We start from the raw sequence: 24,660 nt of genomic DNA on the forward strand, positions 1-24,660 counted from the left end.
CCAAGGATGCCTGTAATGCAAGGTAGATTGCTGTTGGTGAGTTAGGGAGTCCCTTATAATGCACTATGGCTATATTATAAGCGGGACAATAGGGTAGCAGTGGTTAAAGCGTTCGCTCGTCACGCCGAAAACCCGGGTTCGATTCCAACATGGGTACAATGTGTGAAGCCCATTCCTGGTGTCCCCCGTTGTGATATTGCTGGAATATTGCTAAAAGCGGTGTAAAACCATACTCACTCACTATGGCTGAGTGGTTAGTGTGAGCATTTGTCTGTCGCAGTAAGGAATGGGTTTGAAGCCCAAAGTAGGTACAGCACCTGGAGCCCACATTGATATCGTTGTATAGTGCAGCTGGTAAAAATGTTGAAATGACATAATGTTAAAAAAGGTTCTTTGAGACAACTAATTCTGTAGCACAAACATGAAGACATTTTCTTTCTTCTTTAAAATGAAAACCTCACAACCATAACATAGTCAGCACTGTTTAACTCAGAAAAGAAAGAGTCTGGCTGTCAAAATTACCTTAAAATCATTTGTGTGTTTTGGGTTGTGTTTTTCAACATAACAAATAGGCATTTATGGATTTATGAGTTTATTCACTATAGTTGAGTATGTTGTTAATGATTTTTCAAATCCTTTCAAATATCACAGTACACTCTCGAAAGTCAGCAATAATTGTTTCAAAGGGTTTCTGTCCAGACAATATATGTACCATATTCTTCAATGATATAACTAAGAAACAAAAGCTGATGTTTTTCTTTGACAATGGATTAGGGTTGAACTGCTGTAGTTGGCTATATCTTTTTATGTTTATGTCAAACGTTATCCAGATATCCATCCTGTAAAATATAGAGTCAAGAGCAGTGTCTGAAACTCAGCAGGGTAAACTGAGAGCCTTAAAACTCTGTAGTGGAAAAAACTGTAGGCCCTGTGGAAAAACTGTAGGCCCCCATGGAAAAACTGTAGACCCCGTGGAAAAACTGTAGGCCCTGTGGAAAAACTGAAGGCCCCCGTGGAAAAACTGTAGACCCCGTGGAAAAACTGTAGCCCCCATGGAAAAACTGTAGGCCCCGTGGAAAAACTGTAGGCCCCCATGGAAAAACTGTAGGCCCACATTTTAGCTGAAGCAGGGAGACATACTCTTGCAATATATATTACAAAACACAACCAGTCAACCAAAAGCTTTTACTGCTATCACACCGAGTTCCCAGAGACTCGGTGGTGATAGATGAAGCCTACTTTTATCAGGATAAGCCTGTAAAACTTCTTTGCGACTACATGTTATTTGAAAGGTCAAATCCTACTGTTTATGTATAAGAACGTTATGTTTATCACATTTCTTAAAAAATGCATAATAACTTATTGCTTAAATAAATTGTAGGCAGTAAGGGTCTGCTGAAATTTAAAACTACCAGCCCGAGAACATATCTGTTGGCCTCGGACCTACGGTCTGATGTCTATTTCGAACACAGGTCAAGAGGTGTGTAATAGTTACACATGGTGTTGAAACAATGAAGGGGCTGGCAGTCAGAGTAGTCATCATATTTTGTGGATAAATCTTTTGTCTTGCAAATTGGGCATGCTGCTTTAAAAGACAACTTGCTGTCTGGAAAGTCACTTCCCGCAACCTAACAGACGAGCTGTTTTTTTCGCTCCCTGCGATAGACAACATGTTATTGACGGTTGCTAGGTTAGATTTAACAGTCTCACTACAAATGGATATCAAGAATGAAGTCCAATTAAATAAGTTGTGTGTCCACATGCATTCTCAACTCTAATGTGATGTGACCATTTGTCTGTTCCTTAGCCAGTTATTGTCACTGATTGTGGAGAAGCAGCAGGTTCCCAATACCTGCTGCTTGAGTGAGTCCATCATCTAGGCATCTAGGGAATGCGTGTACTGGTACAATAGCTGTTGAAGCCAGGCCCGATTTCACCTTTATGTGGCCGACTGCCCTTGGTTAACATGTCCTATTCACAGCACTGATACAAGATGAAGCAGCAATTGCATCCTGTCAGCCAAATTGACTCAGGAGTGAATGCGTAAACTGTTCTCAACCTTGACAACATTTTGGTCACTATTACACGAACTTCTCAGCTCTGGTGACTCAGTGTTTGTGCATTTGCTTGTCAGACGGTTCTAGTGCCACTTTGTGAATTTACGCTTTGATGGTTTTTCTGCTACCATCATTTGGCTTCAATAAAACTTCAAAGTACATGTGTCAATTTATGTCTAATGGATTTACAACTTGTACAAAGCTGATGTTTCCCAGACTGGTACCTAAGATGGTTCTTGTACAGCCTAAACCATTAGCTACATAGAGATACATGTCTATGTCTGCCCTGGGTCAGGTCCACAAACTTACTTTTACTTCATATAAACCTATGACAGTCATAGCACTTACAATATCGGTCACAATTCCATTCCACAAAGTAATTTAGGGTTTTAAGAGGAACAATTGTGGTATCCAATATTGGCAAGTACAATATCAGTAGCACCTTCTAAAACAGAACTGCTTCGAGGATATCATAGGGGGTTGAAAATTTTGTAAAAATATTATTTTTCAAGAAAATGCTGGAAAAAAATAGTTTTGTCTTAGGTTTTACAAAAATAATAAATTCTTCTCTGGACATTTTAGATGTCAAAAATCCAACTCTCACATGATTGCTACTTTCTGCCAAATACTATTTCATAATACAGATGCTCAGATACAGAGGATCCGTGAAGATTCCGGGGTAGAATAGGTCTTCAGCAACCCATGCGTGCCGTAAAAGGCGACTAAAGGGATCAGGTGGTCAGGCTCGCTGACTTGGTTCATGCATGTCATTGGTCCCAATTGCGTGGATTGATGCTCATGATGTCAATCACTGGATTGTCTGGTCATATAGCTGGAATATTGCTGAGTGCGGTGTTAAACAACAAACCAACCAACCAACCAATCAGATACAGAAATACAAATTTATCCTTTAAAGTCGACTGGAAAGTTTTATGGCCTGATGTTTTGGGACATCCCCCCAAAGTTAAACTGAAACTAGTAATCAGGGTTTACCATTTGGCAATGTTGCTTGGGCAAGAAGGCTACTACTCACAGCTGTCCTTGCTGATAAGCTGATTGTGTTCTGGATCAGTCAAAATACAAGTTCATCATCTTTACAGGGAACATATGCAACAGTGTTCAAAGGGAAAAGTCGACTTACTGACAACCTGGTAGCCTTGAAGGAAATCAGGCTGGAGCATGAAGAAGGCGCTCCCTGTACCGCCATCAGGGAAGGTGAGTGTTCTGTCCTCTGTACTGCCATCAGGCAAGTGAGTTATCTGCCCCTTCTACTGCCATCAGGCGAGTGAGTTATCTGCCCCCTGTACTGCCATCAGGCAAGTGAGTTATCTTCCCCATGTACTGCCATCAGGCAAGTGAGTTATCTGCCCCTCTTCTGTCATCAGGAAAGGGAGTTACCTGCCCCTGCACTGCAATCAAGGAAATGTCTGCCCAGCCACACTTAGATTCTCTTTAGTGTAAGTGATAGTGATGGGAAATGTTAACGAAACTGAAAACAGTGTCCCCACTGACAGGATGGTGCTCCATTAGGATAGATACAGGTCAGGGCTTCTAGTGTGCCTCATCTCCAAGCCATGTACTCCAGCCCTGGTTCACAGCTAGAGTACATGGTAATTAGATAGTTCCTTTGCCTCACTTTCTGTTATATTGAAGAGTGTATGTTATTTAAAACAGATTAAAAATTGTATACTTCCCAGGGAGTGGAGAATAAAATCGAATGCACCCTGATCCATTCCCTTGCGGTAGGCCTAGTAATGTACCCCTTTGCTCAAGTTTGTGGATTTGGTGCATTAATTATATGCAAATTATTAAGATAGGAGATATATTGTGTTCATTTTGAAAAGATATCCAGTGTTCATAAAGCATTCATAGCTCTTTTTCAGAAACCTTTGCTTGCAATAAGAGGCGACTATGCTTGTCATAAGAGGTGACTAACGTGATCGGGTGGGCAATCTTGCTGACTTGGTTGATGCATGTCATCATACATGTATCCAAAATGCGTAGTTCGATGCTCATGATGTCAATCACTGGATTGTCTGGTCCAGACTTTATTGTATACAGGTTGCGATCATACAGCTGGAAAATTGCTGAGTGTGGCGTCAAACAACAAACAAATATCGCAGTTCTTCTGCAATGTCCTGCATATAGAAATGTCTGAAATTTCTAGGTGACTTGCCCTCAGATTATCTGTGATTCCCCCCAAAATAAATATGAATGTCTTTAATCAGACATTAAATGTCATTGAATATGAGATATTTAAAATTTCAAGGCTCTCAAGAAAAAACATCAGATGTCTTACAGCAGTATTTGTAAATATTTTTAATAAATTAAATGATTTGTGTGACTGCAAATTGAAGGGCGAGTGGAACATGTACTGAACAACATGATATTTGAGATGTACTTTAATTTGCCAACCCATGTCTGTTGCAGTGTCCCTGCTAAGAGATCTGAAGCATGCCAATGTCGTCACGCTACATGATATAATTCACACGGAGAAGTCTCTGACACTTGTCTTTGAATATCTCGTAAGTAGCACCCACCTGTACAGCCTGTAGTGATAAGCTCTATGAGATGAATATAAAACACAAAGGTCAGCCGCCATCTCTTATCTCTGCAAGACCTTGATTTTTTGGACAGTGCAGGGTATAAACCTGTTGGTATTTAGGGACTATTACTGCATTTTGTCTGAATAACAAAATAATGCTTATGTGGACAACAGAGAGCATGTACGTAGTTTTGTCACCATCTTCGTGGTTGTGTGGATAGAGCGTCTGCCTGGAGAGCTGAAGCTGGTTAGATCCCTGGCCACGTCATAAAACTTAGAAGACATTTAGAGATGGTACTCCTTATTACCCTGCCTGTCTCTCAACATTAAGGGAGAAAAGAATGATTGATCAACTTGGCGTCAGAATACTATTTCTGAGTGGGTTATCAATGCTAAACTGTGGCATGGTATCTCAGTGGACTGGCTCCATAAAGTCAGCATTACTCTGGGCTAGTACAGGCAGCCACACACAGCACAGGCAGCCACACACACACATGAATGCACATCACTTTTATCTTGAAGGAGAGGCTAAACGCATATCACTTCACCTTTTTTTAGATTGGTGTCCTGTGGAGACTAATGATGGAAAAATGATACAATGTGCCTGCCTCTGTTTGTTGTTGATCGACATCAGAAAGTTTTGATTCTAGATTGTCTGTGTTTGTGATGGCTTTCGTTCCTTGTTAACTTCATGAAGCCACCTGTCAGGAGTCTTCTACTTCTGCTGGAAGGAGTGTAACAATATATCAAACTATTGCAATTGTTAGTCCTATGTCTGTCCATCCTTCTGTCTTTCCGTCTGTTCGCTTTTAAAGTGGACAAATTTTCCTTAAAAACTATTTAAGTTAGATTAATATTTAGTTGATTAACATAAATATTATGCCTTAAAGTTGGATTACTACTATTGCAATACGACCCATGAAGATCTGGGGTAGAATAGGTCTTCAGCAACCCACAAGAGGCGACTAACAGGATTGGGTGGTTAGGCTCGCTGACTTGGTTGGTGCATGTCATTGTATCTGAATTGCGATGATCGATGCTCATGATGTAAATCACTGGATTGTCTGGCCCAGACTTGATTATTTACAGACTGCCGTCATACAGCTGGAATATTGTTGAGTGCAGCGTTAAACAACAAATAAACAATAAAACATAACAATTGCAATACAATCGCAGTTGTGCAAATATCCCCAATAGTCTACCTATTGTAAGGAGTCTTGTACTTCCTTCCTTGTTTCAGGAAAAGGATCTCAAACAGTATATGGATGACTGTGGCAACATAATGAGCATGACCAATGTTAAGGTAGGTGGCAGGAATTATCTCCCTTGTAAGGAAGTTTTACTCTCATATATTCAGCCTGACAATAAATTGTGAAAAAATTGCTTCCACGTTTCATAAAAGTTGTTTGTAGTCAATCCACAGTTCTGTGCCATATTTGACAGATTGATGGATATTCCATAAGGACATAAGCTAACATTAACTGGTGATATAAAAGAAAACTATTGGAGTACATATTTTTTTGTATTATTTTCCAGATATTTTTGTACCAGTTATTACGAGGTTTGGCGTACTGTCACAAACGTCGTGTTCTCCATCGAGACCTGAAACCACAAAATCTTCTAATCAACGAGCGTGGGGAGCTGAAACTAGCAGACTTTGGTAAATTGTTCAACCTGTTCAAATATTGGTATAAGAAACATAGTACACGAGACATGTGATAGGTATCATGACCTCTCCTTGTTAGATTTCGTACAGTGTGCGACTTTACCCACTAGTCTGAAGCCAGAGCCCGGCCAGTAAGATCAGCTTATCATAGTTCATTTCACATTTAGACAATTTCCTGCAGGTAGAATCAGACATTTTAGCACACACTGTACATACCCTGAACAAAACATGCAGACACAGCCTTTGTGTGACATTAATCAGGGCCCCATTCCACAAAGTGATCTTAGCGCTAAGTTGATCATAACTTCCATTCTTACAACATTGGCTTACGATAGTCATAGTGCTAAAATCGCTTTTAGATTTCGTAGATCTGAAGTAACCTATGCTTCTTGTAAGAGACCCATGAAGATTCCAGGTTAAAATTGGTCCTCAGCAATCTATGTTTGCAATCCATGTAAAAGGCATCTAACGGGATCGGGTGGTCAGGCTCGCTGACTTGGTTGATGCATGTCATCGTATCCCAATTGTGTGGATCAATGCTCATGATGTCAATCACTGGATTGTCTGGTCCAGACTTGATTATTTACAGACCGCCGTCATATAGCTGGAATATTGCTGAGTGCGGCGTTAAACAACAAACAAACAAACAAATTCTTAGCATACAGCATGATGGTGAAATCACTTGACTGTTGATTCTGGGAGTAGAATTAACGAGCTCCAAAGGGGTAGGCTGGTTCTACTGATGGAGTAAACAGATTTGAGTGATTTCTCTGACTTAATCCATGTTATGGTTTAAACATAATATCTCTATGATTTTGCGTAATGACCTATAGTGGTGTCAGTTATGCTTGTTTTAAATACACATTCAGAATGACCAGTGAATTCCTCACTCAGAATCAACTGCAACGGCAATAGCCAGACCTCATCATAATAGTTTTAATAAGTGTCAGTATATGTAAATGTCAATGCGATCTAGTGAGTAACTTTGGCATAAAGGGCAAAATAGCTGTGAAAATTCTATGAATGGACCAGTGAAATGATGACATCAGGGGTTCTTGAAAAGGGTAAGCATGTCCTGCCCTACCGGTAAACCAACTGTACTGTGCAATAGACATGTAATTGTGAGCAATATACAACGTGAAATAACAACTTGCAATGGGTGTAGGTCCCCATGTGTTTGTAGTTATGTGATGAGGGGATGCCAGCTTGGATGCGAAGGGCAACAGCTCACATGATGGCTGACATTTCCACATCCTGGCACTGTCTGATAACGGACAGATTAATGTTAGGAAGCTATTGGGCACATGTCACTTCATACCTCCATACACCAGGGGGGGTGTCGCTGAATACTTGCAGAACGCTAGATACCCATGGCTACATCTTGATGAACTTTTACTTCAATATATTATGTATTATATATTTAAAAGTGGAATTTGAGAATTAGTATGAAATATGTATTGTAAGTGATCCCATGCATTTGACTGACGAACCAAGTAAATTGTCTTGTGTTTACAATATCCATAAACCGAAAGAAAGGCCACACCCACTGATGGTCTACTGTTTTCTGATTGGCTTATAATAATGGTTGCAGAACTCGTGTTGCATCATTGCATTGAAAGATGTCGCTGATTTCATATTGTTGTCTAGTTTTTTGTGTTCATGATTAATTAATCTGTCCGATAATAAGTCTGTGAAGTTATAAGTGTTGACTGGTTTAATAAGATTGACTTATGTATGTTTTGCATGTATCGAGATGTAAAAACAAGTACACACAAGTACACACAAGTTTTTATTTTCCTGCCTCCATAAATACAAAATATGTTAAAGTCAATTCTTGAGTAAAAATTGCATCTCTTAAATTGAATGTTGTTGTTTATTATCATGTTGTTATGTCAAATGTGATATGATAAGCAGTAGGGCTGGGACGAGTCCAAATTTACTACCCAGGTACCCAGCCCCCTTTTACCTGACCCTACCCGAGTACCCACTGCAGGTCTCAAGAAATAGGTACAAATTAATGTCTGATTGGGATTTGTTTTACCATAGCCCTGGCAAAATGTATTTAGATACATGTATAAAAACAAGCTGGTCTTGCATACACTGAAGTTGACTTAAGTTATATCTTTATTCAACCATATGAATAATCAGAAGGAATGGGTGCATAGTCAGAAAGAAATACAAACATTAGTGACTTGTATTGTTACCATAGTGTTCTAGATATTTTTTGTCATAAAACAATACATCACATGACTAACCATAGATCTGGGTAGTCCTATTGGTACCCGACCCGTGAAGATTCCGAGGTAGAATAGGTCTTCAGCAACCCATGCTTGCCGTAAAAGGCAACTCGGCTTGTCGTAAAAGGCGTCTAACAGGATCGGGTGGTCAGGCTCGCTGACTTGGTTGATGCATGTCATCGATCCCAATTGCGTGGATCGATGCTCATGATATCAATCACTGGCATAAAACAACAAACCAACCAACCAACCTATGGGTACCCAGGTCCTACTCAGTACCCGAGTTACCCGTCCCAGCCCTAATAAGCAGTAGTTAATTGTACAGTTATATTGAGATTTATGCTATAGGAGTTTGGTGCTGACAGGCCTCCAGTACCTAATTCTTGTCCAGGACAGGGATTTACACATGAGCGAGAGGGCTAAGCTGATGTAAGACAAGAAGTGCTGACGTCTGGCATTGTCCAGGAAGGCCATATCATGATGTTATGGCTATCAACACTTTCGGGTTAGATGCTGGGAATACATATTCTACTTTGGAAACAATGTCACAAAACTCACACTGACATGACCTCAACAATTATGGGGTTTGATGTCATTAACATTGTGACATTGTTACACGTCACACCAACAATAATGTGTGTACCAGTCAACAGTGATGTAGTTTGTCAGATCAGTAGATTTTCATTGACTCACTTTGTTTTGATAATTAAGGCAAATAAGATCACAAATGGCTACCGACTTATATGTTTGTATTTCCTGTTTTAGGTTTAGCCAGAGCAAAGTCAATTCCAACCAAGACATATTCAAATGAAGTGGTCACATTGTGGTAAGATAATATTTCAGTTGTACTTAAAGTTGTAATTTTATGGTGTTTGTAGTACATGGATGGTACAAATATTCATCAGAGCATTGTTAAATATTTGGTTACTATAGTCCTAGCCAGACATTTCTATAAGCGTCTGCTGAGATGAAAGCATGATGAAATCCTTAGTGATGTAGGGGGCACTGGTGGCCCTGTCAAGTTAAGTGCTATAATTTGCTGTGCAGAGTTATGTCCCTTAGCCGTACAAGAACCGTTAGTTTGAATCCAAGATTTGCCCTGATTATGTTTCTTGGTTTGTCAGCACCATACCCATGTTCATGGGTTTCACCGAAGTGGTAAACGTCTGAGACCTGCATCACCTCAGGCTTTCCTCCCACATTAAGCTGACATGCCCTTATATAACTGAAATAATGTTAAAAGCGGCATTAAACCCAACTTACTCATTCACTCATATTGTGACATAACGAATCATGTTATGAACTGTTTGTGCAGGTACCGCCCACCGGATGTGTTGCTAGGGTCCACGGAGTACTCAACACAGATTGATATGTGGTATGTAACTTCCTCCTTAGTTAGGTGTTAACCAGTGGAGAGAATCACGTGGACCTTCATCTTGTCCTGTCATATACTTGGGCCAACGGATCAATGTTATTATCATATTCTAATATTTTGTGTGTTTTCTTGAAATCATGTATCCGAGACCTGTTGTTATTAGGTTTTATCAATCTGGGAAGTTTTTCAGATCTTATATAATTTCTTAAATATTTTTGGGTGCGTGTTAATTTGTGGCTATGGTAATGATGCACAGGTGGTTTAATATATGTATCAAAATAATTCTCAATGTATTATGGGCCATTGTTAATTGTATCGATAGCTTTCATTAGATCTATTGTAAGCTATGCTTGTTGTAAGAGACCCATGATTGTCGTAAGAGGCGATGAACGGGATCAGGTTGTCAGGCTCGCTGATTTGGTTAATGCATGTCAACGTATCCTAATGGCTTAGGTCAATGCTCATGTTGTCCGTCTCTGGATTGTCTGGTCCAGGCTTGATCATTTACAGACCGCTGTCACATGGCTGGAATATTGCTGAGTGTGGCGTTAAACAGCAAACAAAACAAAATGTAAGAGGTGATAAGCTCAGTGGTCAGGCTCGGTGACTTTGCTGATTGAGTTGCTTGTAATATCAATCATTGGTTTGTCTTGACTAGACGCCCATCTGATTCCTCACATACCACTCAACTTTCCATTCACTCACCACTCACTCTCTCACTCATTCCTCACTGACTCACTCCTCCCTCACTTGCTCACATCAACCCGTGATATCCGAGGTAGAATAGGTCTTCAGCAACTCATGCTTGCTGTAACAGGCAACTATGCTTGTTGCAAGAGGCGGCTTACAGGATCAGGTGGTCAGGCTTGCTGACTCGGTTGATGCATGTCATCATATTCCAATTGCGTGGATCGATGCTCATGATATCAACCACTGGATTGTCTGGTCCAGACTGGATTATTTACGGATCCCTGTCATATAGCTGGAATATTGCTGAGTGCAGCGTTAAACAGACACACAAACAAACTGACTCACATCGGTACAAGCTCGCTGTGTTGTGTCTGCAGGGGAGTTGGGTGTATTTTCTACGAGATGGCATGCGGCAGGCCGCTGTTCCCCGGCTCCACAGTGGAGGATGAGCTCCACCTTATCTTCAAGACACTCGGAACTCCTTCAGATGAAGAGTTCTCAGGAATCGCGACCAATGAGGAGTTTGTCTCCTACAACTTTCCATTCTACAGACCAGAACCTCTCATCAATATAGCACCAAGGTCAGTTTCTATATGTGTACTATTTGATCAGGACTGTCTATTTCAGCTAAAGGGGCCAGTAAATTAGGCGATAACCCCTGAGCTTACTCAGCCATGTGACCATGCCATGGGTAAAAGCTTATCACGTTACCAGACCTTTATCTTGTTTATATGTAAACAAACTCACTTTTCTAAAATAAGATGAGACGAGCCTAATACATACCTTTTGGTGCAACACTTTACAAATTGTTTTGCATAATTATATAGATATGCTACTACTAGTGTGACAGTGAGGCACATATGACATTATCGCTTTACACATCTAAGTGACCAAATCGCCAGCTCTCCGTAGGGGATCGACAACAGGACATATAGAGCCATACAAGCAATGTAAACAAAGGATAAATATCCAAATGGAAATAGTTTTCACGTTTTATGAAAGTTTCTCAATAGTAGTTAAACATTTCATGACATATATACATCTTAATGTGTAGACTCGTCAAAACAGATCAACATCATATGCAATATCTTGAATAGACTGTAAGATGTGACAGAGGTACTAGAATGGCCACAAGGAACTCTGGGTAGGAGAGTGATCAGCGTCGTGTTGGCTTCAACACTGGTTTCTAATCCAGTCAAGCTGGCAATAGGCATTTTGTAACTCATCTGTCAGAAAAACAACTGGGCTTTTCTCTTCCAATTGCCTCTGATACAAGCATGACCGAAGTCAGTTATTCTGCGCAGGGCATCAGTTGTTGGGGCTTCACTGTGTGGAGCTCTATTGTTTTGGTTTGAGAATTGTGTCCATGAACTAAACGTGTGTCGTCACACTCGGAAATTATTTCATGCAGGATTTAAAAACACCCAGAACCATCGACATACTGGCCCTTAAAATACCCATACTCTTCGTCATTACAGTTTTTCTGCAGTACTAGTATATGTTTACTTTATGAACAAAAGATGCAGGTATCAGACTATCAGACTGTTCAGTACAACCCAGACTGAAAATAATGGGTGAACATTGCTTGTATCTTTGTTGCCGTTGACCTGACACGTCATGATCATCTCCGTGTCAACACTTTACCAATGGGCATGTCCTAGTCACGGATACAGAGGGGATGCATCAGTGTCAACCTGTTTGTTAGTCTCGCCATTTGTTTTTGTTTACTTGTATCTTGGGAAATGTTCATCCACCAGTTTTTTTAATCTTGTAATGGCCTCTGAATGCTTTGATAATACCTATTTTACCTTATAATGTCTCATTCTAATGGCTATAGCGTATGAGTCGGGTTAAGTATAAATAAAAAATATATTTTTAGCCCACCTGACTGAAAGTCAAGTGAAGGGATGATGTAGCCTGTTGTCTACAAATCCTATGGAGTGGAAAGTTTGTATGAATGTTTGATAGGCAATCCTTAGAAGCTGACGGAAGCTAAACTAGACACAAATTATGGATAACAACTTCTTTATTTACTTTAAGGCGACTTTGGGATAGATCCTTATGTTTTCTCAAGCAAGGCCATAAATTATTGTTACTTTGTTTGTATGATTAACTCATCTATGGTGTCTCTAAAAGTTGCTCTCAGAATTTGTTTCTGATTTTAGGCATGGCTGCCACAGCTACCAGAAACATTTAATAGGGTGTTGACATGTGTAAAGCAAAATATTCCTGATTCCTTTTATTTCAAAGTGAAGAAAATCAAGATGTAACTCTGCCAAGTCCATGTGCAGGAATTATATGTCAACTATTTCTGTGTCACATTCATCTGTGTCATGTCTGGATAGATTTTAATGTGTCATTCAAGAAGTCATATCAATACTGTAATACAGTACTTTAATAGCTGTTTTTCACAAAACACTTTCTGTAAATGATTCTTTTGACTCTCTAAATTCCTTTCTTTGCAGATTGGATTCTGATGGTTTAGACATTCTGTCCAGATTTTTGAAGGTAAGAAACACTGAATTTGATTTTTCACTATTTTTCGCTAATAAAGTATTGAATAAAGAATTTCTAGCGTGAAACAGTCACCCACTCAAAAATGTCTGAGTCAACATGACTATACATGACTTGGAACTGTATGATATATATTTTTATATGTTGAGTCAGTTCCATGCCCAAATTGCATCCAATTCGTAAATCAACATCTCCAAACATCCAGTCATATTTATCCCCTAACGGTCCACCGAGAATGTCCCTATCAAGTGTTGTGTAGTATTTTTCTCCCGCATCGGAATTGGGAACAGATCAGCACACCATTGATATTGACAGGACACGGGAAGATCCATCAACCCATGCTTGCCGTAAACGACGACTATACTTGTCGTAAGAGGCGACTAACGGGATCGGGTGGTCAAGTTTGCTGACTTGATTGTGGATCGATGCTCATGATGTCAATCACTGGATTGTATGGTCCAGACTCGATTATTTACAGACCGCTGTCATATAGCTGGAATATTGCTGTGTGTGGCGTTAAACATCAAACGCACAAACAAATGATATTGACAGCTGTATCAACAATGTTGTGTCTCTCAAATCCAAACTCGGGGATATCAACTGGACAATCATTCACTCCCTTCATTCATTGTAACTGACAAGTAGTTTACAAACAAGTTATTATAGCTCTGTAGGATTATATTTATTCAAACAAATAAGCCATTTTGGATGACCCTTATTTGGTCATTCTGAGGGGCAGTGGAGTAGACTTGTGATTGTAGCGTTTGCCTCTCACTCCAAAAACCTGGGTTCAATTCCCCTCAGTGGTACAGTGGACCCGTGAAGATTCCGGGGTAGAATAGGTCTTCAGCAACCCATACTTGCTGTAAAAGGCGACTATGCTTGTCGTAAAAGGCGACTAATGGGATCGGGTGGTCAGGTTCGATGACTTGGTTGATACATGTCAATGATCCAATTGCGCGGATCGATGCTCATGATGTCAATCACTGGCTTGTCTGGTCCAGACTCGATTATTTTCCAGACCGCCGTCATATAGCTGGAATATTGCTGAGTGCGGCGTTAAACAACAAACAAACAAACAAACAGTGGTACAGTGTGTGGAATCGAATCATGATGTCGCCAGACCTCAAGCAGATTCCTCATAAGAGGAGGCTAGATTCAGTGGTTAGGCATGGTGACTTGGCTCATCACTCGATATCAATCACTGGAGTGTCTGGTCTATTGATTGTTTACAGGATGCCCTCTTATGGTTGGAATTTATTTGTATATATTTTAATGTGAAGTTTACACAATATACAGCTTTTCCATTGGACAAGAGGTCCGCAAAACTGACAGCAAAACTGAAGTTCTAACTGTGTGATAATCTGTGTTTGTCCAGTACGAGGGGAAGAGCAGGATAGCGGCTGCCCAGGGGATGAAGCAGCCATTCTTCACCAGCTTCGGGCCTTCAATACTACGGCTGCCTGACAGTAAGTGGCTTGTTCAGACCATGTCCCAATCTCATTACAATCAGATCTTGGTGATCGCTGCAGCTAAACAAAGATCTGAGGACATCCCATTACGGGTCACGTCAGGCCGACCTTTCGCAAACTCTGACTGACCAATGGAATTACTGACAAGAAGTCGACATTAGCCAATCAGAAGGCAGCTTTCTCGTGCTTTACGGCACTAATTTCAAATTGGCGACTACGCTTCGAAACATATTTTGACAAACTCTCTTAAAAATTTGAAACCTGAACAAAAGAACGTTCTCAGATGGCTAATATATGGTCTAGATTGTATGGATTCAGTCGTTAAGCCCATAACTATCGTTCGGAATACCTCGTTTTAAAGTTTTCGAGGCTGCATGATTAGAAATCACATTCCGACTGTCACTTTCATGATCTGGTAAGCAACGCTCTGATTGGTCGGATGAAAGGACGTTCTGACATGACCCCTAATGGGATGTCCTCAGATATTTGTTTAGCGGTAGCTAGATTTAAGATCTGATTTTAATGAGATTGGACCATGTCCATGTCACTGATTCAGGATGTAACTTTAGCTGTGGTCTGTAGCCTGAGTCTAGTAAAATATCTTTCGGTCCATACATTAACACATAGATTTATTGAAAATGTTTTCAAGAGAAAGATTCGGGCTTATAGACTCAAAGTGTTTGGTACCGACTGCTGATTGACATAAGGACAGTTTTACTGTTTCATAGCATTGGGTTAGTTAAAACTATCGCCAAAGAATTTTAATAATCTGATAAGTTCTTTTTAATGTCTGTTATAAGATTATGAAGTTTCTTGATGAATACCTATGTGTCTCTTTGGACGAGATGTATGCCGAATCCAAATTAATTGAAAAGTAAATGTATTTTTCAGCTGTTAATGCAGTTTATGATTGCATCTGTAAGATTATTGTAATATTAGCCCAACAGTATTTTGAGGGTTGAAAAACATGCAAGTATACATGATTTATTCATTGACAACTTGGCTGATCTTTGAACAACTGAAGTAAATCTGTCAGTGAGAATGTCTGCAAACTCAAATACATACCTTGATCCACTCAAAATGAAGAGTCTGATTAACTGTCCATGTGTATATTGGATGTTGGTTATGGGATCTGACTGTGGCCTGTTGCACTTGCAGCTGTTTCCATATTCACACTACCAGGAGTGTCTCTACATCGTGACCCTGGGATGAGGTCGTCGTCCGTAGCAACATCAGGTCAGTATAGCCAGCACTGGTGCACAACACAAATTGCATATTTAATACAAGGGGTTGGGGTAAGCTTGGAAGCAAAAGCATTTTGTGGTCTCACCGAAGACCCGGGTTTGATTCCCCAATAGGGTACAGTGTGTTGCAATCTCAATGAACTCTGATCTTAGTGCTTGCTTCTAAATGGATCAGGTGGTCAGGCTCGGTGACTTTGTCATTGTACCCGATAGTATGAATTATGGCTCATAATATTAATCACTGGATTGTGCAGTCCAGAAGGAATTATTTACACTCTGCAGTCTTATAGCTGGAATATTGCTGAGTGTTGCATTAAATAACAAAACAAACAAACATTAATAATCACTCATGTCAAATTTTGTTGAATTTTATAAGCCCTATATAGTTTCATCAAATATGTGTTTATCACTTTCTGTGAGTCAATTTTGTGTAATATCTATGTCAACGATGAATCTTTTTTGCAGGATTTTTTGAAACTATATTTTTGAGACATACCAGATACTAATCCTCCTATTTACATTTCATTACAATAATGTTATCCTTCTGTTGATATGTTTTGTGATGGAAGAGTTACCTCTCCTATTTACATTTCATTACAATAATGTTATCCTTCTGTTGATATGTTTTGTGATGGAAGAGTTACCTCTCCTATTTACATTTCATTACAATAATGTTATCCTTCTGTTGATATGTTTTGTGATGGAAGAGTTACCTCTCCTATTTACATTTCATTACAATAATGTTATCCTTCTGTTGATATGTTTTGTGATGGAAGAGTTACCTCTCCTATTTACATTTCATTACAATAATGTTATCCTTCTGTTGATATGTTTTGTGATGGAAGAGTTACCTCCCTTTCAGGCAACCGTCGTCGCCAAAGTATGCTGTTCTGATGAAACAGGAACTTAGACAATGGAATAATCTAACTGTACACACTACCAGGTGCTCAGGGGTACAAGGAAAGAGACCCCTGGAGGTGAGCTGCTCAAGGGGGGTAATCCATGCCCCAACAGAGCATGAGTCCCGCCCAGAGTTGTAGGCCCTGAACTGGGATTTCTGAGCATGATGGACAACTGCAGATAAAACAGAGATCAAATCTGATCATGAAAATGATGAACAATATATCGTCTGGGTGATCATGCAGATCAGCTGAGATCATAAGAAAATATGAATGCAAAAAATGAGAAGGAGAAACGCCATATGATGGGTATATATTCCTGGTTGAGGCTTCACGAAGGATATCATGGTCTTAACTACAACCAAGATGTAATATTTGTGTATTTATTTTGTCATTATATTAATGTAATTTATTTATTTTGCTAAAATTCAACCACAGTATCAAGTGGGAAATGCTATTTCTTTAGAAAAACATAATGGCGTAAGACTTCTGCAGGCAGAATGTATTGGGTTTGGGACTGTTTGATCTTATCACTGTGTATTTGTGCTGATAGTTCTTGTAAGTAGGCGTCTCAAGACTGGCTTATTGATGACTAGTATTTAGGCAGATAGCATGTGTGATCATGTGATTTTCAGACTGAACTGACTCTACTGTGCTTTGCTATATTTCTGTTTGAATCAGTTTTCATCATAAAATATATTAAAAAATCTGATCACACATAAATCAAGGTCAAGGTCAAAACAAGGCTTCACGCATTGTCATTCTATTTTTTATTTTCATGTTCATGACAAGAAATGAGAAACAAATGGATGGATAAGAACAAAACGTTTGCAGCAGAAATATGGCAAAGCACAGCAGAATAGCCAGATTATTGGACAATGTTTGTTAGGAATGGGACTTTATAGCCATATCCTCAGGTCTTAGATATTCAGATATACAATATTTAGAAATACACTTTATGTAAAGGCATTTATGTACATGCTCTATTTTCGTCCGATGTTATGTTTTATCCTCTCATTGAATGTCCTTGCCATGCTGTTTTATTGTCATTATACAAAATGTTCATTTATGGCTCAAAGAGCTGCAAATACATGCATGTGTACCTCTTCATTCATCAATCTGGGGCCATTGAGGAATAAGGTGAAAAACTGGCTTTAATACAATCTATTTTCTAATTTCATTAATAGCTTGCTTGAATGGCTGAATCCAATATCTAAAATTACGGCAATAATTAAAGAAAATTATTTAAAGCATGTAAGTTTGTTTGTATATAAACAAGACCGGATAAGGAGATATTAAAACAACGTATCGGTGCTTACTTTAATGCAATGTAGCGTTGACTGTTGAGATGTAGAATTCTATGGACCTAGGAGACACACAAGTTTAAATATGGTCAGAGAATTGTGGAAATTATATTTTGTTAAGGAAATGAATAGTCAGAACAACTATTGGGTTTTGGCACAAGGAAAAGTGTGAAAATTGTGTATCTGAGACCATTAAATATAGTTGCATTCTGGTTCATATATTAAACAATCTTTTCTTCTGTATTTTCTGTAAGCATCAAGTCTCCGTGGACACAAGATCATCTGACATCTATAACAGTCAATACACTAAATGCTTTAGCTTCCCGTGTATTTGAATTAGGAGTGCTTTTGAAAATTTAGTGAACATTTATTAGTAATGCATAGTTTATGAGTGATTGATTTTGGTGTATTTGTCAGTTTTTGAGGATCAGAAAAGTGCCAAAATATTGTCAATATGGAAAAAATGGCTTCAAACATAAATATCGCTGTGCGTTAGTCTAGTTGAGGTGTGTTCTCATGGTCTACACAGACAGCTGTGTGTTCTGTACCAATAGGATTTCCTCTATGTTGAGACGTGAAGTAGGAATTGAAACATTTTTTAATTAAAAAAAAAGATATTATTTCTGGTATTGGCACAAGCAAGCAGGGGATGATGCTGCCCAGTATTTGATCTGGCTGAAGACTTTCAGGAATCATTATTTAATCTCAGTATGTGTGTTAGTGTCATAATCATTGTGCTATCATTTCCATGTCGTGAAGCGACTTCTACACATATACACATCTCATATACACATTTTATCAATAAATTGTGATCTAATTAATTTGTACATTTACTCACCTGTACAGATGGAAGAAAATCTACCTTTTAATTTGATATATTACTTGATCTTACAAACCCCATGACAAGTTGAAGGAAGCTGGAACTAACATGTGGTCAGTGAAAGAGGGAGAGGTGAAATTAGGTTCTTAACAATGTAGCAGTATGAGTGGTTTGATGTTTTACTCCTCTTAAAAATTTCAGTCTTTAGAACACAGCTGTTTAAGAACTGTGTGTAACTTGAAACATGCAGATATCATCTAGCATGTATGCGGTAAACGTGTTTTGTATTTTAGGACGTGTTATCTTTGGTAAATATGTCTTAATATACTATTCAAAAGAAGTTAAGGAATGGATTGTTTCATATAACTAAAGTAAGTCTGTCATTCCATGACTGATTAATTCTAGTAATGAAAGAATTGGGTGTTCTTTAATGCTGTTTGAGTAGTACATAAGTGAAACTGAAGTTTTAGTGTAGGTTTCAAATGAATGATTCAGAGGTATCAAATCAATGAAAAATATTCCTACAAAATTATAATAGTCTGTTTATCACAATTTTCCATGACAAAATAACGCAAATGGTTTAGTGATTGTATTGGTATTGGATGATTGGGTCTGTTTTTGAGACAGACATTTATTTTAGAGCTATTTTTTCTGTTAGATTTGTACGTGATTTTCGTGAATGTACGTAACTCAAAATCATATCATCTGGTCCTGATTCAGTGTAGACACATTTTGGAAGGCCATCAGTGACAGTATACAAAGGAACTGAGCCTAAAACCAGAACATCAGAGCATTGTGGTGCAGTGAACTGCATATGAGAGTAAGCAGCATCAAGATATTATTCAGAAGAGTGTTTCCAGACACTGGATTTATAAAGGGGATTACATCAAAGCGTATAATGTGTCAGAATGGCACAGTGGAATGAGAACTGCAATTCACTGTGCAGAGTTGCATCCCCTAGCAGTGCCATGATCAAGCTCTTTCCCAGCATGTGACACCTTCGTTACACTCTCGGTAACATCGCTGCCACCAGTGTGGGTGCAGCCATTACTAAATCTTGAAATTTACCCTCTAACTCCAAATGCAGTAACGTTCATACTTTTGTTTATGTCTTTAGGAATGCCATCATTGTTCATTTTGACAAAGTTTACGACTGACCATGTTTTCCAGATGAACTTACTTTGTTGTTTGTATAATCAGATTGGTTAGAGATTGCAGACTAACGGAAAATCAACCAACTTCTCCCTTACATTCTCACTATATCAATTACATGATAGTTTTAATGAAATAGAAATTCAAATTGACAAACAAAGAAAGTAATTGAGCAGGGGTAAGTGTATTTGGCCTCACGACAGTCGTCACTTGTTTGTAAACATAACGGTCAATCGGTTGCGAGTTCAACTCCAGGCATGGTTGGGAAGTTTTGACTGGTGGCAGCGATAGTATAGGGAGCTCCGCGAATGGGCTATCGCTGTGAGGAGCTTGTGCCATGATCTGCTTGTCAGGGGTTTGAATCCAACATTGTCACTTTGAGCTTTCTTCCCACAGTAAGCTGACAGGACAGATAGGCTCAAATATTGTTGAATCTGGGTTAATCCCATGAAACTCTCTTATTCCAAGGAGCAAAATATTTTTCTAATTGACTAGCTCTTTATGGACATAGAGGTTTCCACATTCAAAAGCATGCTTTGTTTTGGTTTCAGCTTCTTTCAAAGGTTACCCACAGATTGTTTAGAAGTGTTGATGTGCTTGGACTGTGATAATGTTTAAAACTATTGCTCTTTTAGTTACATTCTCAACAGAGAATGTTCAATCATGTCATATGATAATCATCTCATTTTCATATCTGTTTGGACCAAGACTAACAGCTTAATGGACACAGATGTCTTCAGAGCGATCTTACGGTTACAACTTTAGACTGTGGGAATTAGAACATGCTGGGGAACAAGGCCACAAAGCGATCTTAGCGCTACGGCTGTCTTAGGTCTATGTTAGTATGAGACTTATGATCGCCTTAGCGCTAAGATCGCTTTGTGGAACGAGGCCCAGATCATGATATTTCCTCTTTGACAAATATTAATCTGTGTTAAGACAGGAGTTGAGTCCTAGCATTGAGATTGGGACCTTCATTTGTATACATTACCATGTCAAGAAAATTGACTAGTCGGAAAATTCCTCACATAAAGACATGTCACCAGCTTTTAGATGATCATTTCAGATTTCATGTCAGATTGAGACATACACAAGATTTTAAGCCAGTGCTTTTATTGCACTATGCTAATGGACAGTGGCCCTGTCTTTGATGTCCACGAGGGTCCAATTTACAGAAAAGTAATAAAAATATTTTAGTGCCTGAAAAGTGTGAATTGATTGAGCTGAGGGTGTTTCCTAACACTGTTAACTGTGTGTCACAAGCAGTTATGGAGGACACAGTTGGCCATGAGCATTTATTTCACACTGCAGACCTTACTTTTTCTGTGGATTTTCAAAATTGTATTTACTTTCGATGTTTTTTAGCAAGATTTATACAGATCAGACAGAAGGCAAATGTGTATAATTGTCTTTGTTCAGAACAAAAGTTAAAATGCACCCAAAAAAAACGGACATGAGATAATTTTTTAGAACACTAGATTTTTGCTGCCAGTGGAAAAGGTTCTGGCCTTTGAGTGGATGCTAGCATGACTACTATTGCCAAACATTAGAACATATCATGGTGCTTAAGTAGGCTCCTGATGGAGTGACACTTAATTATATTTTGTCTTTAAGTGCTACTATTTTTATGGGATTACTTTTTAATAAGAACTAAGAAGCAAATGGCAGATGAGATTCATGATGTATTTGTTTTCTTGCTATCATTATATTATTACCAATAACTGATTTTGTAATGAAACTTTAGCAGATAGATACACTTCTAGATATATGAAATAAATTAGAAGAGAACATTTTTAAAGAAAATTCTTTTGCATCTTTAAAAAAAATCTTTTAGCTTAATGCAATGTTTTCCATCTTGATTCAGTTTTCTGAAATGTGGATCTATTACAGGTGTCTGTTGGATGTATTCCAGATGGCTGCTGAGTGTCAATGAAGCTTGGTTTTCACACTTCCCTGGCAATTGGTATCGCAACATGTAATCTGTTCTTATGCATTTTCAAATTTCAGCCTAATCACGATGCAATTGTTAAAGATAAATATTTCCAGGAAGTACCAAGTATGATTTGGGCCAGTTTCATTATAAGTTAAACTAAACATGAGAACAATATGCAATGTTTTTCCCTTGATGAATATTCATTGTCACATTCTATTTTGAAATCTCTTGAGTTTCACACATCAATTAGCTGTCTGACTCTAAGATGTAATCCCTGGTGAATGACCTCGTTATCAGTCATGTGTGATGTGCTGTGCTCGCTGTGAATAGAATGAATGTTTGCCAGTTTTTCGATGGTCAGAAGTTTATTTTTCTTGAAAAGATGTTTAAACAGAGGCTTGACTAAATACAGTCATATGTTTACATTAGAATCCATCATTTGTCAAAGTGAACTAGAATCTTGTAAAGATGCACCCTCATCTAGCTGTGATGGGATGTAAGCTGTCTGATGATGTTCATCCTTGAGTTAAGGATGTTAGAGATACTAGTATCAGTTGTAAGTGATGACATCAACATGATGATGCAGGTCAGTAGAAGTAAGGGACCATGCTTGTTGTAAGATGCGACTATGCTTATCGTAAGAGGCGACTATGCTTGTCATAAAAGGCGACTAACGGGATCGGGTGGTCAGGCTCACTGACTTGGTTGATGCAAGTCATTGCGTGGATCGATGCTCATGATGTCAATCACTGGATTGTCTGATCCAGACTCGATTATTTATGGACCGCCGTCATATAGCTGGAATATTGCTGACTGCAGTGTTTAACAACAAACAAACAAACAAAGTCGCTGCCCAGGAATTATGATGTACTGTTGTCCAACATTAATAGAACATACATAGAACAACATAAGTTTCAGGCAGCAAAGTTGTAGTCTGGGAGAAATCTGTCTGTTATTTCTCATATGGGAATTCTCGTAGTGAAATGACAACAGGAAATACTGCCTCCCTAGATTCAGATGTAACACAATCAGATACAGGAAGTTACATGTAACTAACCCAACTCAAATCTCCAGACATTTTACTGATCTAGTCTGTGATTTTCAGCACAAGTCCGAAGCCCCAGTCTTGTCAAATTTCTTCGGTCTAATAAATTTTGCCAATAAAAGTCCATATTTTAACACTAAAATCTACCGAAAATGATTTCAAGTTACAGGTTTTGGCACAGTGATTTTACTGTTCATATACCTTATAAACTTCAGATTTCATCGTTATGACAGTATGTGAGAATTGGTTTTGACTGTAGTATCTATTTATCAAGTTGTAACTCCAATGCCAATGATCCCATCAGCTCCATGAGACCTTCAGTTCATCTTCCTGTGTTTGCATTGATATAGGGATCAAACATTAAGCCAAATAACTACCGGACACAGGTCCTCTTCATTTCCATCTTCTGTTGCCATTTCATGTACAGCTGGAGGCATTGTCTGCTCAACTGTCACCACAGAATCCACATTGTCTCACGTGTCTTGCTATCACTAGCTTAATATGTTGATGAACATGTCATGAGATAAAGCAAAGGTAGTTGGATCAACTTTTGTTACCTGTTTGACTGCAGCATCTGTTTTATCTTCTGCTTATTTTCCATCCTCGCTTGTCCAGGGTATTATGTCTCCATTCTGTTATGATAAGTACCCTGGATCCATATGTTACCATATCTTCAGTTTGGAAAATTTTCATATCTAAATTAAAATAGAATTTCTCTCACTCATCAGTGTAATTTGATTGGACAGCTGTTTAGAGCATCATGTCATTTGAATCGGGCTTACAACGAAGCGATGGTAGTGAATGGTCCAGGGTATTTATTGTAAAAGAAACCAGTGTTATACCACGGATAAGCGGGGATGCTTATTTCTTTGTTGTGTGTGAACATAATGAAGGGAGAGACTGAGCTTCACATGGATATGTATGCTCGGCATTCTGAATCTCTTTTACTGGATGAGGATGGCTGTCAAGCCCAGCTGCTTAAATTTAACAATTATGATTAATATAATCAAACCCAAATCTAACAATCAAATTGTCAATTTTGTAAAAATGTGAAATATCCTTTTTCAAGCTTGTATTTCTTATCAAGAGAAGACCATCTGTATATAAGGCTTTTGTACATTCTCACACAAGTGATGAGCCACGTGCCCCAGTGGATATTGCTAGCTGCCCTTTAGTGGGCCTAACTATTACACTACACTGTGAATACACTGTACAATAGGTGCTAGGTGTAAGCTTGCCTGTGACATGGGCATCAGATTCCTCATATAAATGTTTAATATGTACACTTTTCTTTGTTTTTTGTTTGTTGGAGTTGACAAATGGACTCAAACACTGCGAAACCTGAGGTTAATAATGCTACCGGAGGTTCAGACCAAGTTGTATTAATTTAACTTGTACGTATATGGTTGTATCGAACATTCAGTGTGGAAGATTAGGTTTGTTTATAGTTTTACACCACACTCAGCAATATTCCAGCTAGTGGCCTGCAAAGAATTGGATCTGGACCAGACATCCAGTGATCGATATTATGAGCAACAATCCAAAATGTCAGGGTACAGTGACCCGTTATCAACCAAGTAACCGAGTCTGACCACAGTAAGTTGCCTCTTGCAAACAGCATAGGACTAGCAATAGTTCAGGGATAAATATATGGTGCCAGTTTGTTGTGTGGTGTTGCATCAGCTTCACCTGTCATGTTTTGCTGGT

At 38.8% G+C, this 24,660-nt stretch overlaps 1 protein-coding gene across 5 annotated transcripts in view; it reads left to right on the forward strand.

Moving 5' to 3' along the window:
* LOC124120608 (cyclin-dependent kinase 17-like) overlaps positions 1-20,093 on the forward strand; it is a 115,332-nt gene extending 95,239 nt beyond the window's left edge. For all 5 annotated transcript variants that reach the window (XM_046483483.2, XM_046483473.2, XM_046483462.2 and 2 more), the window contains 11 exons: positions 3,158-3,272; positions 4,488-4,582; positions 5,843-5,905; positions 6,139-6,262; positions 9,271-9,331; positions 9,821-9,880; positions 10,948-11,151; positions 13,036-13,078; positions 14,463-14,553; positions 15,715-15,792; positions 16,663-20,093. In XM_046483483.2, coding sequence (XP_046339439.1) covers positions 3,158-3,272; positions 4,488-4,582; positions 5,843-5,905; positions 6,139-6,262; positions 9,271-9,331; positions 9,821-9,880; positions 10,948-11,151; positions 13,036-13,078; positions 14,463-14,553; positions 15,715-15,792; positions 16,663-16,694 — 966 coding nt within the window. In that variant the 3' untranslated portion in view covers positions 16,695-20,093. The remainder of the gene's footprint in view (positions 1-3,157; positions 3,273-4,487; positions 4,583-5,842; positions 5,906-6,138; positions 6,263-9,270; positions 9,332-9,820; positions 9,881-10,947; positions 11,152-13,035; positions 13,079-14,462; positions 14,554-15,714; positions 15,793-16,662) is intronic.
* The last annotated feature ends 4,567 nt before the right edge of the window (positions 20,094-24,660 follow it).

This window comes from Haliotis rufescens, unplaced genomic scaffold (genome assembly GCF_023055435.1).
Source record: "Haliotis rufescens isolate VD_foot unplaced genomic scaffold, xgHalRufe1.0.p SCAF_16, whole genome shotgun sequence".
In the NCBI taxonomy this organism is placed as follows: Eukaryota; Metazoa; Mollusca; class Gastropoda; order Lepetellida; family Haliotidae; genus Haliotis; species Haliotis rufescens.